The following is a 14,907-nucleotide window of genomic DNA, read 5'->3' on the forward strand; positions in this document are numbered from 1 at the left end:
TGCACTTCAGGATACTTTCTCGTAGACTGTTATATTTGATTCAGGGATGGTTGTTTATGAGCCCTGACATCTTTCACTGGGTTTTTATGATACAGTACTTACAAAAACTAACATTAAAACAAATAAAACCTAGCAAACCCGTTCTAAATACTTATTTAAACTCACTAAAAAAACAAAAAGTCAAACCTAAATAAAAACTAAAACTAATGAAAAATTAAAAACTATTATAACCTTGGTAACTTCCCCTAATTTGCATTTGAGATGGTGTTACACAGTCTTTGATGTTGAAGCATAAATGTTCCCAGTCTATGATGAAATCTTTTCAAGTCACATCAGCAAATATAGAGTTGCTAGTGAAAGCTCAATATTCACTTTCCTTTTGTTTGTCTTCTCATGGATGGAGGAGACCAAAAGAAAGATCTGGCACTTCTGCTCCTCAATGATCACCACTGGTAGCTTTTGTATTTAAAAGCGAATCCCAGTCTATTGACTGACAAAAACTGTGGCTTAAATATAAATGCAGCAGATATATACAAAAAAAACATTAGAATTAATTAGCAGCTGTAAACAACCACCTAATGAAGACAAGTCCAATATTCAGCTCTGTTTTTGTAACTGGCTCTTTTACTCGCAAAGGTCTGTCTTTTTGGTGCAGGAAGTCACTGTCAGGCTACAGAGACAGTACTGGTGTAGTAGTACCTGTGCATCCAAAGGCTACGACTCCCACTGATACAAGGTTGACGATGTAAGCCTGTCTGGTGGTGAATTTTGCAAGCCAGACATCAAAGACGCTAACGAAGACCAGCGGCCCCAGGGCTAAGATGTAACCTGCAGGCATACACACACACACACACACACACACACACAGACAGATGGTCTGTGAAGAGTAGTTGCACTGAACATATATTGTCAAGGACGATGTGTGAGCTGTATCTCCTTCTACTGCAGTCCAATTCACTTGGGAGAGAAGGTCTTATGCAGACATAACACTTCAAAAGACATTTCATCAAGGATGGAGACAGTGTTATTGAAGGCAGCAGAGAACGCAGCTGTAAATCTGAGCTCTTACTCTCTACATGTGTGGAGATATCCATTTCCCCTCTGGAATACATTTTTAAAGAACCCTTTTTTTTTTGCTCAAAGATCATATATGTAGGCTGAACCACTTTAATACCTTTGTGTTAATCTCCAATGTGAGCGTTCTACTTAAAACTATTTAACTGCAAAGACATTGGGGGGAAGAAATAATGAATAATTTAGGCCCACATTGTAATTGTAGTGTAAAACCTGCTTAGATGTGCACAACTGTGAGTTCACTTGGAGGAGAAAAAGAGAAGAGGATTACATTTTTGATTCAGTGGGGGAAACAAAACATAATCTTTAAGTGAAAGTCTTTAGAAAAGCACACATTTATTATGTATTTTAACAATTTTGCTTTGTTTACTTTGCGCTGACGATCCTTAAGGTGCCAAGGCGTCCATTAAAAAATTTGAAACAGTATACTGCAAGATTCTATTATGATAATTATCTCATAATCAGAGGTGGAAAGAGTACTGAAATATTCCACTGAAGTAAAAGTACCACTATTTTGATAAAATTTTACTTATGTAAAAGTACTGGTCTAAAAATATACTCAAGTTAAAGTAAAACAGTAGCTTGTTTAAAAGTTACTTGTGCTGAAAAAATAAAATATGTAAACACGTAAAGTCAAAATGGGTCAAAGGTCACAAATGCTTTAACTTTCACACTCCTGAATTAACGCCAATTCACCTGTCCTCATCATTCACCTGTCCTCATCATTACTCGTCCTCATTATTCACCTGTCCTCATCTTTCACCTGTCTTCATCATTCACCTGCCTGTCCTGATCATTCACCTGTCTGTCCTCATCATTCACCTGTCTGTTCTCATCATTCACCTGTCTGTCCTCATCATTAAGCTGTCTGTTCTCATCATTCACCTGTCCTCATCATTCCTCGTCCTCATTATTCACCTGTCCTCATCTTTCATCTGTCTTCATCATTCACCTGTCCACATCATTCCTTGTCCTCATTATTCACCTGTCTGCCCTCATCATTCAGCTGTCTGCCCTCATCATTCAGCTGTCTGTCTTCATCATTCACTGCCAAAGTTTCTGTTGTATAACTTATTTATTTCTTTTTAAATTTTTAATTCAGGCCAACTTTCTTCTTTACTCAGTAACAGATGTAATTTAAAACACAGTGAAGTACAGAACTTCCAAAAAAAACCTACTTAAGTATGTAAAAGTAAAATTAAGTACATAAAAAACCTACTCAATAACAGTAACGTGAGTCAATGTAATTCATTACTTTCCACCACTGCTCATAATTATTAATGTGTCAGTGAAACAGTCCCTTTACTTACCCACTGTAATCCTGGTGTGCAGGCTGAGTCTCTCCACCAGCACATTGTTGAGGATGACGGCCAACAGCGCCACCAGGATGTACGTCAGACTCATGTCAAACACTATAGATGAGCCTGGAACACACGTGAGAGCCGTGAGTCCTGAGCACTTTTCACACGTGCACATGTAAATTTGATATGTGATTTATAAATGTAAGTTCACGCCTTTGGTTTTTTGTGCTTGTACATATTCATACCTTTAAACTTGCTGTGTAGGTAGTCCACCTCCGTAATGAAACTGTTGTAGGGAAGCAGGAAACCCACTCCAGCCAATAGCATCGCAAAGTAGATGCCATGGTAACGGTCGTCAGGAATCGGCTCCTCAAAGTCTGAACGGGAATGAGAGAGTTGAGAGTTTAAGGAGGAATGAAATCCTGCTCATACACTCGCTGGAAATAAAAATGACATCAAAAACATTTGGGTACAGTGCTCAATTTTCATTTTATTGCTAATCAGGATGAATGAAGTAGCAGCAGCATCAGCAGCAGCATCAGCAGCAGCAGCAGCAGCACCTCTGCTCTGCTGCTGCTAGAGAGGACCTTGTTCCTATTGCGCTGCTGAAAGATTGATCAGAGGAATTGTTGATGAATCACAGGGCCGTTGGTCGCTGCACAAACATGTTCTTTTTAGTTCTGAGTGCGGCTGATTCAGTTTCATGGTTAAAATGTGGTTCCTTCATATAACAGTTTATAATCCTCTCTTAATGTTCTGAGCCTCCTTTGAATGGCTCCACAAGGTTTTTGAGCATTTTTATTGCATGGCAGACTGAAGGGGAAAACATCTTAATAACGCGTTACATACACTATAACTGGAGTTGTTGATTCATGTCAAAATTGTCCCTTTTTTACAAGTGTACCGACATTCCTATTGGGTTTGCTGAGGGTAAAAATAAACAGGATGTGCAGCAGGATTTCTATTAACCCTTATCTAGTTTTAGAAAACTGTGTCCCAAATTCAGAGCCTTATGGACCAAACAATGTGCCTCAATAATGTAAAAAAATCTGTCACACAATAGTATAAAGTAGAAATGTCACGATAAACATTTTCTAATAAGTCCATATTAATATTAATCATGATAAATGTCAGATCATTAAAGATTGATTTTTGCTCTTCCGTCAAAGTTATTAAAACCTGTAAATTGTCATTTGAAATTTGTTTTACTGACAGTAACAACCAACAACATAATTATTTCACCCATCTGGAGTAAAGCATTCATAGTGATTACATGATTGTGTCATATCCAATCCAATCCAACTTTATTTATAAAGCACTTTAAGCACAACAACAGCTGAAACAAAGTGCTGTATATCCAAAATAAATAAAACATAGAAAAATACTACCTAAAAGACCTAAATAGTGTAAAGAATATAACGTATATCTCAAAGTGTGTTTGTGCAAAGACTAAACATTAAATCGATTTATACTGAACAAATTATGTATCGTTATAGAATCCCTGTCCAGCCTAAAGTAACTTAATGTTTATGATAGTTATGTGGTTAAGAAATCATTCAAACTAAAAATGATGAATTAAGATTAAATATGTATAAACATATAAACCATAAAGACATGTGCAATAAAACCCTGGGCAATATGGGGTAACTGTAGGTGTGTGGGTATACATGTATATGTATATGTGTGTACCTATGTATGTGTATGTGTATGTGTATATGTATATATATGTATATATGTGTATGTATATATATGTATATATGTATATGTGTGTACCTACAGTATGTATGTGTGTGTGTGTATATATATGTATGTATGTATGTATGTATATATGTATATATGTGTATATGTATATATGTATATATGTGTATGTATATATGTATATGTATGTATGTGTTTATGTGTGTATATATGTATAAATATATACATATATATATATATATATATATATATATATATATATATATATATATATATATATACATATATATAGCATAGTTCATTTTTATCTTATTTTATTTTATTCTATATTTTATTCTATATTGTATGGTGTTTGGTACCTGGGGTGTTTCTCTTTCCGGTCTCCTGTAAAGTGGGACTCTAATTTTAACAGTGCTGTGTGTGGATGTTGGAGCTGTTAATTTCCCCGAGGGAACCTCCCAAAGGGATTAATAAAGTCGTCTGTCTGTCTGTCTGTCTGTCTGTCTGATATATACATATATCAATTACACTAAATGAAGCAAATAAATTGTTGTTGAAGAGGACGTGAGTCATGCAATTGCATTACAGTGATAATCACAACATCAAGTTCATTTATTTGTGGTTCTGCACAGTAGATCACAAAATTAAAACTATGTCTGTTCATAACAGTGACAACAAATCTGACAACTCAGAAGAATGAAGTAACATCAAGCTTAGTCTGACTGTTTTTGAGTCAAGACATAAAGTTTAGTTTTATGACTCCACACAGAAAAATATAAAAACTACTGGAAGGGTAAGACACTTGAATTATGGACAGACACTTGTCCTCACTGTGGCTCAGTTGCATTGTTAACTTTTTGTTTTAATTAAAAGTCTTCCATAAGCTTGTTTCCATACGCTACTAAAGAAGTCAGACTTTCTATCCAACCCCTTCCTGACCCCCTCTCATTTTTAATGACTGGGATTAATTCAGTAATGCTTCTGAGTTTGCCATCCCTCATCCTCAGGCTGATTTAGTCTGTGTGGAAATGTCACCCTCTATTTTAAAGGCTGCAGACTAAGCTATGGAGACTGACAGCTGCAGGAGAAAGACAGACAGAGGCAACAGATGAAGAGAAAGGAAGCAGGGAGGGATTCTGACGAGCTCGGGCCCTCGCTGTGTTTCCTTGGTCGCTTCTGATTTGATTAACGTGCCCTTTGAACAACCTGAGTAACCAGGCAACACAGCAGTTCTCTGTGAACAGACCTGCTGTGTTTTCATACATCTTCCTTTCTCTGCCCTCCCATCACTGCTTCCATTCACTCCACCATCAAATACAAACAAACACGGCCTACACTGACACGTTCACACTTATTGTTCGCTCTTATTTTCACTGTCTCTCCCTTTGTGTGTCTGGTTGCAGTGACGCAAAGCAGCCGTATATTCTCAGCATTACATACTTTTCCTCTGGGATTCAGTTCACAACACAGAGCAGTTAACCTGCAGAGACTCAGAATAAATGCACTAATTACACGTCAAAAAACTACCTGAAGACATATTATGTAATTATCTATGTCTATGTTGCACCAATGGAAGTCCTCCTTCTGTTTATATTTGTTTATTAAAGTCACAAAATTGTCACACACACATATATACCATATACAAAAGTGAATACATACATACATACATTACAATTTATTTCAGTTAAGAAGAGTCAACCACCTTCAACCACCAGTTTAAAGACCAGAGTACAGACCAGTTTAAAGACCAGTACAGACCAGTGTACAGACCAGAGTACAGACAAGTTTAAAGACCAGTTTATAGACCAGTACAGACCAGTGTACAGACCAGAGTACAGACCAGTTTAAAGACCAGTTTATAGACCAGTACAGACCAGTGTACAGACCATAGTACAGACCAGTGTACAGACCAGAGTACAAACCAGTGTACAGACCAGAGTACAGACCAGTGTACAGACCAGAGTACAGACCAGTTTACAGACCAGAGTACAGACCAGAGTACAGACCAGTTTACAGACCAGAGTACAGACCAGAGTACAGACCAGTTTATAGACCAGTACAGACCAGTTTACAGACCAGAGTACAGACCAGAGTACAGACCAGAGTACAGACCAGTTTATAGGCCAGTACAGACCAGTTTACAGACCAGAGTACAGATCAGAGTACAGACCAGTGTACAGACCAGAGTACAGACCAGTTTACAGACCAGAGTACAGACCAGAGTACAGACCAGTTTACAGACCAGAGTACAGACCAGAGTACAGACCAGTTTATAGACCAGTACAGACCAGTTTACAGACCAGAGTACAGACCAGAGTACAGACCAGAGTACAGACCAGTTTATAGGCCAGTACAGACCAGTTTACAGACCAGAGTACAGATCAGAGTACAGACCAGAGTACAGACCAGTTTACAGACTAGTTCTGCACATGACATGATAAATGTAATTTGTTATTCTAGCGTAACAGGTGGACACACTGACACTGACAAACATGTGAATAGCTCTACTTCATCTCAGCGATACACTGATCAGTCACAACACTAAAGTATTCAGGCTTTGATGTTGTGGCTCATCTTCTCTGTTTTCATTCACAACCATGAGTAATGGGATTTCAAATTTATTTTGAAGGTTCATTATTCTCTAGATTTATTTATTTTTCTTGGCTCAAGTAATACAGAAGCACTGGTGGTGGTTCACTTAACGGGGTGGCATTTTAAAACTGGGAAAATAACTGTTTTTCTGGTGTTTCAGAGTCAACGGTTATTGAACAATTTTGATAGCTCATTTGTTGTTCCTTGTCTATCTATGCAGTCACTACACAGACAGACAGACGCACAAACACAATTAATCTAAAGAAGTCCCTCACCAGGTTCAGACAGAGCCAGCACTCCTCGCTCTGGGGCATCTTTATTGATCTCCTCCTCCTCCAGCTGGTACGAGTCGAAGCTGTAGCTCTGCACCACGCTGCTCTCTCGTCCTTCCCTCCAGCCTTCCCTACCAACATCCCTCCATCCGGCTCTCCCTCCATCCCGCCACACATCCCTCTCCTCGGGAGTCTGGACCGGCGTGGGCCTGCGGCGCTCTGCTCCCACCGTACCCATGTCTTCACCTCACAGGTATAACACACACACACACACACACACAGACTCACACGCACTCCACAAGCTACACACACTTGTGAATGTGCATATCAAACACAAACTCAGAGACACGCACTGGAGGCAAGGCAGGGGATGATGTTAGATTATCTGCAGGAGAAGGACAGGAACAAAAATGAAACAACAAATGTAAACAACAAAATAAATTAAATAAATCTATTAATGCATCTGTGAGAGTAATGAGTCAGGTTTAGTCACGTCGTCAGTTTGTGTGACAATGTGAGCGCTGCATTTTAGGAACAGAAGCTGGATTATACTGTAGATTACTGAATAATACAGATGAGACTGATTAAAGACGGGTCACAGGGTTGATTGTCATCGTCGTTTGAGTCACTTATTAGTCAAAATATCCAATCTTTACTGGTTACAGGTTCTCATTTGGGAATGAAAGTTCCACACATACTGAAGGACAAGACATCATTTGCATCATTAACCAATCAAAGGACAAATTAACAGACTCACTTTCTATCCATTAATAAATTAATTGAATAATAATGCAAAAAATAATTGTTGAAAAAACATTCATAGAATAATTAGCCAGAACAAGAGCATCATAAATAACTACATTTTGAGGAACTAAAATTGAAAGTAGTAAATAAAAAAACAGGTGTGAAAGGTAATTATTACATAATATTTATATTACATTTATCTGGAAATATAGGGCCACATTATTGTGATTATTAGTTCCTAGAGTCATTGATCATCTGTTTGTTCCAACTGTAGTGCATTACTTTTAAATATAATCAAATCTGCGTTAAGTGAAAACCACACAGTGTTAATGAAGTCTATCAGCTCTCTGTGTTTCACAGTAGTAGCCTATAGCAGTGTTGAGATCTCATGTTTTATCTCAACAACATTAGCTCACTACACACAGTGGCTGATTTGTTTTCTGTCGACACAGACGGAGGCAACAGCAACATTGCGCTTAAAAAGCGAGAGACGCTGCAAACAGGTTGTTAGACATACACAGGGTCAGTTAGGTCTGATAGTATTGTTTGGTAGAGCCCGTTTTGGGCTATAATCATAAAATCAACATTGCCAAAGACTATGCTTTAATGCTTTGTTTTAATCATAGTCCATTTATAAAAAAGAGGGATTTAAATTTCCAGTTCTACGGAGGACATCAATATGAAAGTAAAAATCTAATGAATAGCCACTGGTTGCAAAAACAAAAGGGCTTTACTTCTAGTTCTCACTTGACTGAATATCAGTAAATATTTTCCTGAGGAGTTAATGGTCTAGATTGCTAGTTTCAGGACTTCTTCAATAAAACAAGATGTCAATTTTGTACATTTAGAGGAAAATAGACAATAAAGCACAGCACATATGAGTGGACACTGGTTGCAGGAGACATCTCCAAACTTTCCAGGTGCAAAACCGTTAAAATGGGAGTTTAGATTCTTATGGATTATGTCACAACCAGCTGCCACTTGGTTGTATTACATAAAAAGTATATTTTTTAATTTACAATGATTTAAATGAACGCAGGAAACATGATTCAGTTATTGTTACTATGTTGGCACCATCATGCAGCATCTTCATCTTACGAAAAATAAAATTAAAAAAATATTCCTCAACTTCCTCTCCATCAACTGCCTTCTTTCACTCCAGCTAACAGTTCCCCTGTTGAGGGAAATACTGTTGTAACAAGCTTGTGTGCATCAATAATAATGGATATTGACAATAACCACAAAGGCTCACCTGTTGTGTTTACCTGTGTGGTTACACAAACACAAAGGTGGTGTGTAGCTGCTGACTCTTCTCTGAGCATTTACTGTCCTTTTCAACCTGTAGCTGCTTTAACATCAGGGTGAAATCTAGATGAAGATGATGATAATGTAGAAAGTTTGTCACTTCTGTGATGTGCAGGCTCATCCTGGCCTCCAGTGGATACAGTGATTAAAGCTTAAGTATGTAAGAATTTGTGATATTTAAAGGTGAGACTGCAGATTGAAACAAATGCCTCTATTTTCCAAACACGACAGGGAACTATAGGTAGACTTCTCTTATTAGAAGGGATGTAAACACTCGTTCACACCTCTCTCCACTCTCTTGTAATCATTGATTTATTCATTAGCTTTTTAATTTGCATTGTAATCTTCCACTGATGGCTGCGCAAGATGGCGGCCTCTGTAAAGCAACACCGTTACACAAAGTGCACAAACAAGGCTCAATCTAAGGCTACAAAAAACAAGTTATTTTATGTTAAAATGATTATACACTAATGGAAAATTATAATTTATGGCTAGTATATTCATTTTATAACCCTCCTAGCTGTTACGCACTGGACCTTTAAGTGGAGGGCGCCCCCTCTGGACACTGCACGGTAAAGAACTGTCTCACTCTGTGTCTCATAGTGTGGATGAACATCAAACCTAAGACTGATTCATATTCACAGGCAGTAACAGGAAGGTTTGTGCACAGTTTCCACTTCCAGACTGGAGGCGGCGCTCTCACTCTCAGTCTTCATGCTGTTACAAATGAAAAGGCTCCAGCCAGAGACTAATTGATTTGCAGTCTGTTACACTGCACACTGCAGTTTCTATTGTTTACTTAGGATAAGATGTCCAACAGGAGGGAGCAACAACACAGACGCACCTGATGACGCTCAGTATATAAATATTTGTGTTATAAATGAACTCACTCAAATATCAGCTCACCTCACGTGTTTCGCTTGTTGGAATAATAAAAAAAAACCATATAATCATAAGCTGTGCGTGTGTAGGATAATTGTTCAAAGGTAAGAACACAACGGCCAACAGATTATCACCTGATCTGTACAGACGCACACATGATGATCCCCTTGTTTTTCTTTTTTTTATATCATCATTAAAATCCTTCCAAATTTAGCATAACCAGGTTTAGATGGTTTACAAATCCACTCCTGTGTATTCTTATCTGCCGCCGTCGCGCTTTCACGCAGACAAAAAAACACCACAAAAACACGCTTAGAAAACAACAACAGGTTATTAATGGGTCTTTACCTCTGTGGTGTCTCCGCGCTCAAGAGCGACAGACAGTGGACGTGGTATCTGCCGGACCCGCTGCTGCCTCCATCAGACAGAAGGGAAGCCCCGGCTCCGTCCTTCATGCGCTCCTGACGCACCATCCAGCAGCTGAGCAGAGCGAGCGCGGATGGATGGATGAGGATGAGGGGAGCGAAGGTGTGTGTGTGTGTGTGTGTTTGGAGGGAAGGGATGGAGAGGGAGGAGGAGGAGGGGGAGGTGTGTGTTGAGAGAGAACACGGGAGGAGGGGGATGTTGCCTCGAGCTGTTCACCTTTTACAATCAGTCTTTCTTTTCCTCTTAAAGCGAATGGAGAATGGAGGATGAACGAATCCAACTTTTCAGGGCACAATACTGTTAACACATGTTTTAAAGGCACAGTGCATAACAACATTTACAGACGGGTTGTTGGCAGAAATTGAATATAGACTACTACACATAAGTATTATAAAAACTTATTTGGTCTTTGGAGTTGGAATTAATAAGCCTTTTATGTGCATTTCAGACAAGGGCCTTGCTTTACGGAGGACGCCATATTGTGCCGGTGGAAAGGGTGAGAGAGGAAATAATGCCGATTCAGGGAACTACGGTGGCCTACAGTGGAGGCTGTTCTTCTTTTTCATAGTAATCTTCTACTTCAAAACACAGCACATGCTCTGGCTTATTTCTTCAGGCTGCAGGTGTAAGATGGTGGCCTCTGTAAAGCAAAATTGTTGCTTAAAGTACATATAAATAGTATTTTAGTTTGCAAAAATCTGATGATTTTTAATGGGAATCATAAATTTGCTGTATAGAAACAATTTTGGGTCGTAAGTTTGGGGCGATGGTAGCTCAGTGGTAGAGCAAGTTTGATAATTAACCCCACGTTGCCCCACATGTGAATGGGGGTGAATGGGGGTGAATGGCAGATCTGTAGTGTAGAGCAGCTTTGAGTGGTCATCAAGACTAGAAAAGTGTTATATGAATATACAAACCATTTACTATACCTTACCACCATCCAACCATCCATCTTTTACCACTTTATCCTCCACAGGAGGGAGGAGGGTCATCAACCTGAGATCCTTTTAGGCTGGCACAGAAAGAACATACATAAATACATACATAATTAAAAGATCAGCAGCCTTTACTTTACAGTATTACCAGTATTTAAAAACATATTTAAACACCAAAGCAGCAGTCACTGCATAATAACAATTTGTTTCTTTTGGCTTCATGGGCAGGTTAAGTGAATTCCGTGTGCTGCATACTGTATGTACTTGTGGATGAAAAACATTGTGGGACACATTCAGTTGTACACACTGACACAACGCTGCGACAGAAGCATCTGTGTGATTGACATTATCATTCCATTTCAATAGCCTATGCTAATGCTTTGTTATTGGCAGGGGCTTTTAGTCATATTGCACACACACACACACACACACACACACACGCTGTTGCCATAGAGAAACAGAGCCAGGATGGAATTAGCTGTATGGTAAGTTGTCCAGTCAGTGCTGCAGCAAACCAAGGATCTCCAGCGAGACAAAATTCAGTTAAGCTTCAACATCACAGATCACGTGACTCAAGTTATCCCGTCACAATACTGCTCTTTAATATATTTTCATCCAGATTTTCATCCAGATTTCCAGATTTTACTTTCCCTTAAAGGACCAGGATGTCATTATTCAGGTGACATCCCACATCCTGGCAGATATTGTACAAGGAATACACACAGAGGAAAGAGAAATGGCATGAGAACAAAACAAACATAGACATGTTATATCAAGTGTGTTCAAATGATTCACATTTCCGCATACAAGTAGAAATGAGATTCCTGAACCATATCAACGGCACAAGTCTCCCAAGAGAAATCATGTAATAATGTATCTGACATAGATAGTGTATATATATAGTTATCTGAAGCCAGTAGTTGACAACTATTCTGTGCTTCCCAGCAATTTTCCTGTGTGGTCCATCTGTTGACAGTGGTGACTAACACAGCCACTTCAAGTATAATAACAAGCTAATGTTTTTATACTGTGCAAAAATGCACAAAAGAAAATATTTATACAACAAAAAACGTGATTTATCAGCGAAGAAAAAGCTCTAACATGATTGCTGCTATGTGTCCTAGAGTGAACCTTTGTTTCAGCCTTGGAGAAACACTAACAACTAAAAGGACTCTGCTGGACTTCCTGGCTCTAAGTTTTGCACTAAAATCTAAATCTCAGTTAGAAACATGAACATTTTCCAAAATACTAAGTGTATCTAATATAAATGTGTTTTTAATAATTAAAGCCGACTAATCTAAAGTCAAAATCAGAAATTGAAAATAATCCAGTTCTCCCCAGGAAACTACAACTGGTTAATTTAAACTGGTTTTGGTCTCATTTCTTTTTAAACTATAACCTTTCATGGTAAGGTCTCCCTTGTAAAAAAAATATATATATACATTTTTCTCCGTAAAATAGAAGGTCCTATTTACAACAGTGACAAAACTGAAACAGGGATTAAACTAAAGACCAGATTTCCCAGATTTCCCAGAAACAGCTTAGTTCAGATAATGAAACATCATAAATCAACCCAAAAATGTTATTTACAAGGCTTTATGCCGTGTAAATAACATTTTGGCTTGATTTATGACACAGCAGGAACGTTGACACTGGTCCAGGAACATGTTCCTCACATTTACATGAAATCCCACAGATTATGAAGGCGTTGTTTTCTGATTGTCTGCCTGCTTCTGTCTTCAGCTGCCTGATTTTGTTCCCCTGTCTGCTTCTCACGTCACCTGTCTGTCCAAGTTACAACTGACCTGCCATATTTTCTCTCTCTCTCTCTCTCTCTCTCTCTCTCTCTCTCTCTCTCTGCTCAGCCTGTCTGTAGATAGACTAGCAGCTCTGGATTTATTAATGTTGAATAATAATGGTTTGTCATGTTGTTTTAGCCTACAGCAATATGTCCACCAGAAAAGAAGGACTTTCTGTGTATGTGAATCCATCTATGTGTGTGTGTGTGTGTTCCATAAATGTTATTCCTCGGCAGATCCCTGTTATGAATCTGTAAAAAGGTTAGCTCATGTCACACCTTCTTCACTCAAACAAAATTATATTTCTGTCCATCCACTACTCCGCAGGATTGTTCCAACACAAGTGTGTGTAAGTCTGTGACAGAGCCTCATAGTCTCTCTATCTCTGTGTGTGTGTGTGTGTGTGTGTGTGTGTGTGTGTGTGTGTGTGTGTGTGTCTATCCCTCCATCCACTCATCATCCCTCCTTCCAGCCTGGCAAAGATGCTGAGCCTCGACAGTGTCTATATTTAGCTGCCGGTCCAATCAATGATGGCAGAGCCACAGAGTCATGACTGTGCATACTGATAACTACTATAACGCTATCTCTATCAGCAGTAAATTAAAGAAATAATGATATGAAATGTGAGCAAAGGAAGCAAAATAACAATTCAGACTACCATACAGTTGGAGAAGGACAGGAAAGACCATGAGGAACAGGCGTGAGGAGGAGGAGGAGGAAGAGGAGGAGGTAATGATGTGTGAAGAAGGTGAGGGAGAAGAGGCATTAAAGGGAAAGAGTCGGGTGTAAATGTAGAGGCAGCGGTATCGAGGGATGGAGACAGATGGAGGGCGGTGGGGTTTATGGAGAACAGAGGAGGTGTAGAAGTCACACAGGCAGAGATGAAGACACAGAGATTGAAGGGTGGTTGAAGGCAGAGGAGGAAAAAGTGAGGAAGGGGAGAGAATTGCATGTGAGGAGAAGCAGAGAGAAATGAGTTCCTCAGAGGTGGAGAGAGAAGAAAAAAGAACCGAGTTCACACAAGAGCACAAGTATAGAGGAAGCTGTTAGAGGCTGCAGGGTTTTTCTGTGGCAAAAAAGAGCAGAGCGCTTGCTATTGGTATGCGAGGTCACAGCGTGGCTTTGTAGGGAAATGAAAGTAAGAGAGAGGAGACACAGTCAGAAGACGGAGCCAATCCTACACTGTGTACTCTGAGAAATATAGAGAAAGATTGTGAGACAGAGAGAGGTTTTATAGCATGAGGTGTAGAGAGAAAGGTCAGGAATGGTTTTTCTACTGTTCACCGGTGCTCAAGTCAATTCTCTGACAGACGAATTCACAAAAGCCCAGGTTACAAAATAAGGTCAACATTTGAGAAGTGAAAGAAGATTAATGGATGGATTCAAATGAACTAGTATAGTGTAGCTTTGTGTGTATGAGCTGAATTGATTTAGTGTAAATAGGATTTTAGTGGTAAATGCCAAAAAAACAGTTGAATTGTAGCCAATATTTCCATTTGCTGGTTATCGATCGAACCCGAGTCACTAGAACAAAGTTCTGTCGTTAAGTTTAGAGGCTTTTTTTTGTACTGTGTTGCAGAATCTCATTTATTCCGATGTGACAATGTGTCTCATGAGTCCTTTTAGTCTTTACAGTCACACTATACAATTATAGTGGAGGCACCATCTATGATACCAGTGTCATAGCATGATAGTATAAGAGTGTGGCGCTGAATCACTGATGAGCAATCTGTGATTCAGTGATTTAGACAAACAGTTACATACATGTGTCTTTCTCTCACAGTGAAACCTGCAGTTCTTTGTATCAAGCACAAGAACACACACACACACACACACACACACACACACACAGATTCCTTTTTCCAATCCCTGTATGTGA

General features: G+C 39.0%; 1 protein-coding gene across 2 annotated transcripts in view; it reads right to left on the reverse strand.

Moving 5' to 3' along the window:
• The window catches only part of slc29a4a (solute carrier family 29 member 4a), a 57,041-nt gene that overhangs the window by 36,337 nt on the left and 5,797 nt on the right, over window positions 1-14,907 (reverse strand). For both annotated transcript variants that reach the window (XM_058653084.1, XM_058653083.1), the window contains exons 2-6: window positions 10,217-11,306; window positions 6,941-7,322; window positions 2,621-2,752; window positions 2,385-2,498; window positions 700-828 (exon numbers count right to left, since the gene is read on the reverse strand). In XM_058653084.1, the coding sequence (XP_058509067.1) occupies window positions 700-828; window positions 2,385-2,498; window positions 2,621-2,752; window positions 6,941-7,175 (610 nt within the window). In that variant the 5' untranslated portion in view covers window positions 7,176-7,322; window positions 10,217-11,306. The remainder of the gene's footprint in view (window positions 1-699; window positions 829-2,384; window positions 2,499-2,620; window positions 2,753-6,940; window positions 7,323-10,216; window positions 11,307-14,907) is intronic.

Source organism: Solea solea, chromosome 16 (genome assembly GCF_958295425.1).
Source record: "Solea solea chromosome 16, fSolSol10.1, whole genome shotgun sequence".
Lineage (NCBI taxonomy): Eukaryota > Metazoa > Chordata > Actinopteri > Pleuronectiformes > Soleidae > Solea > Solea solea.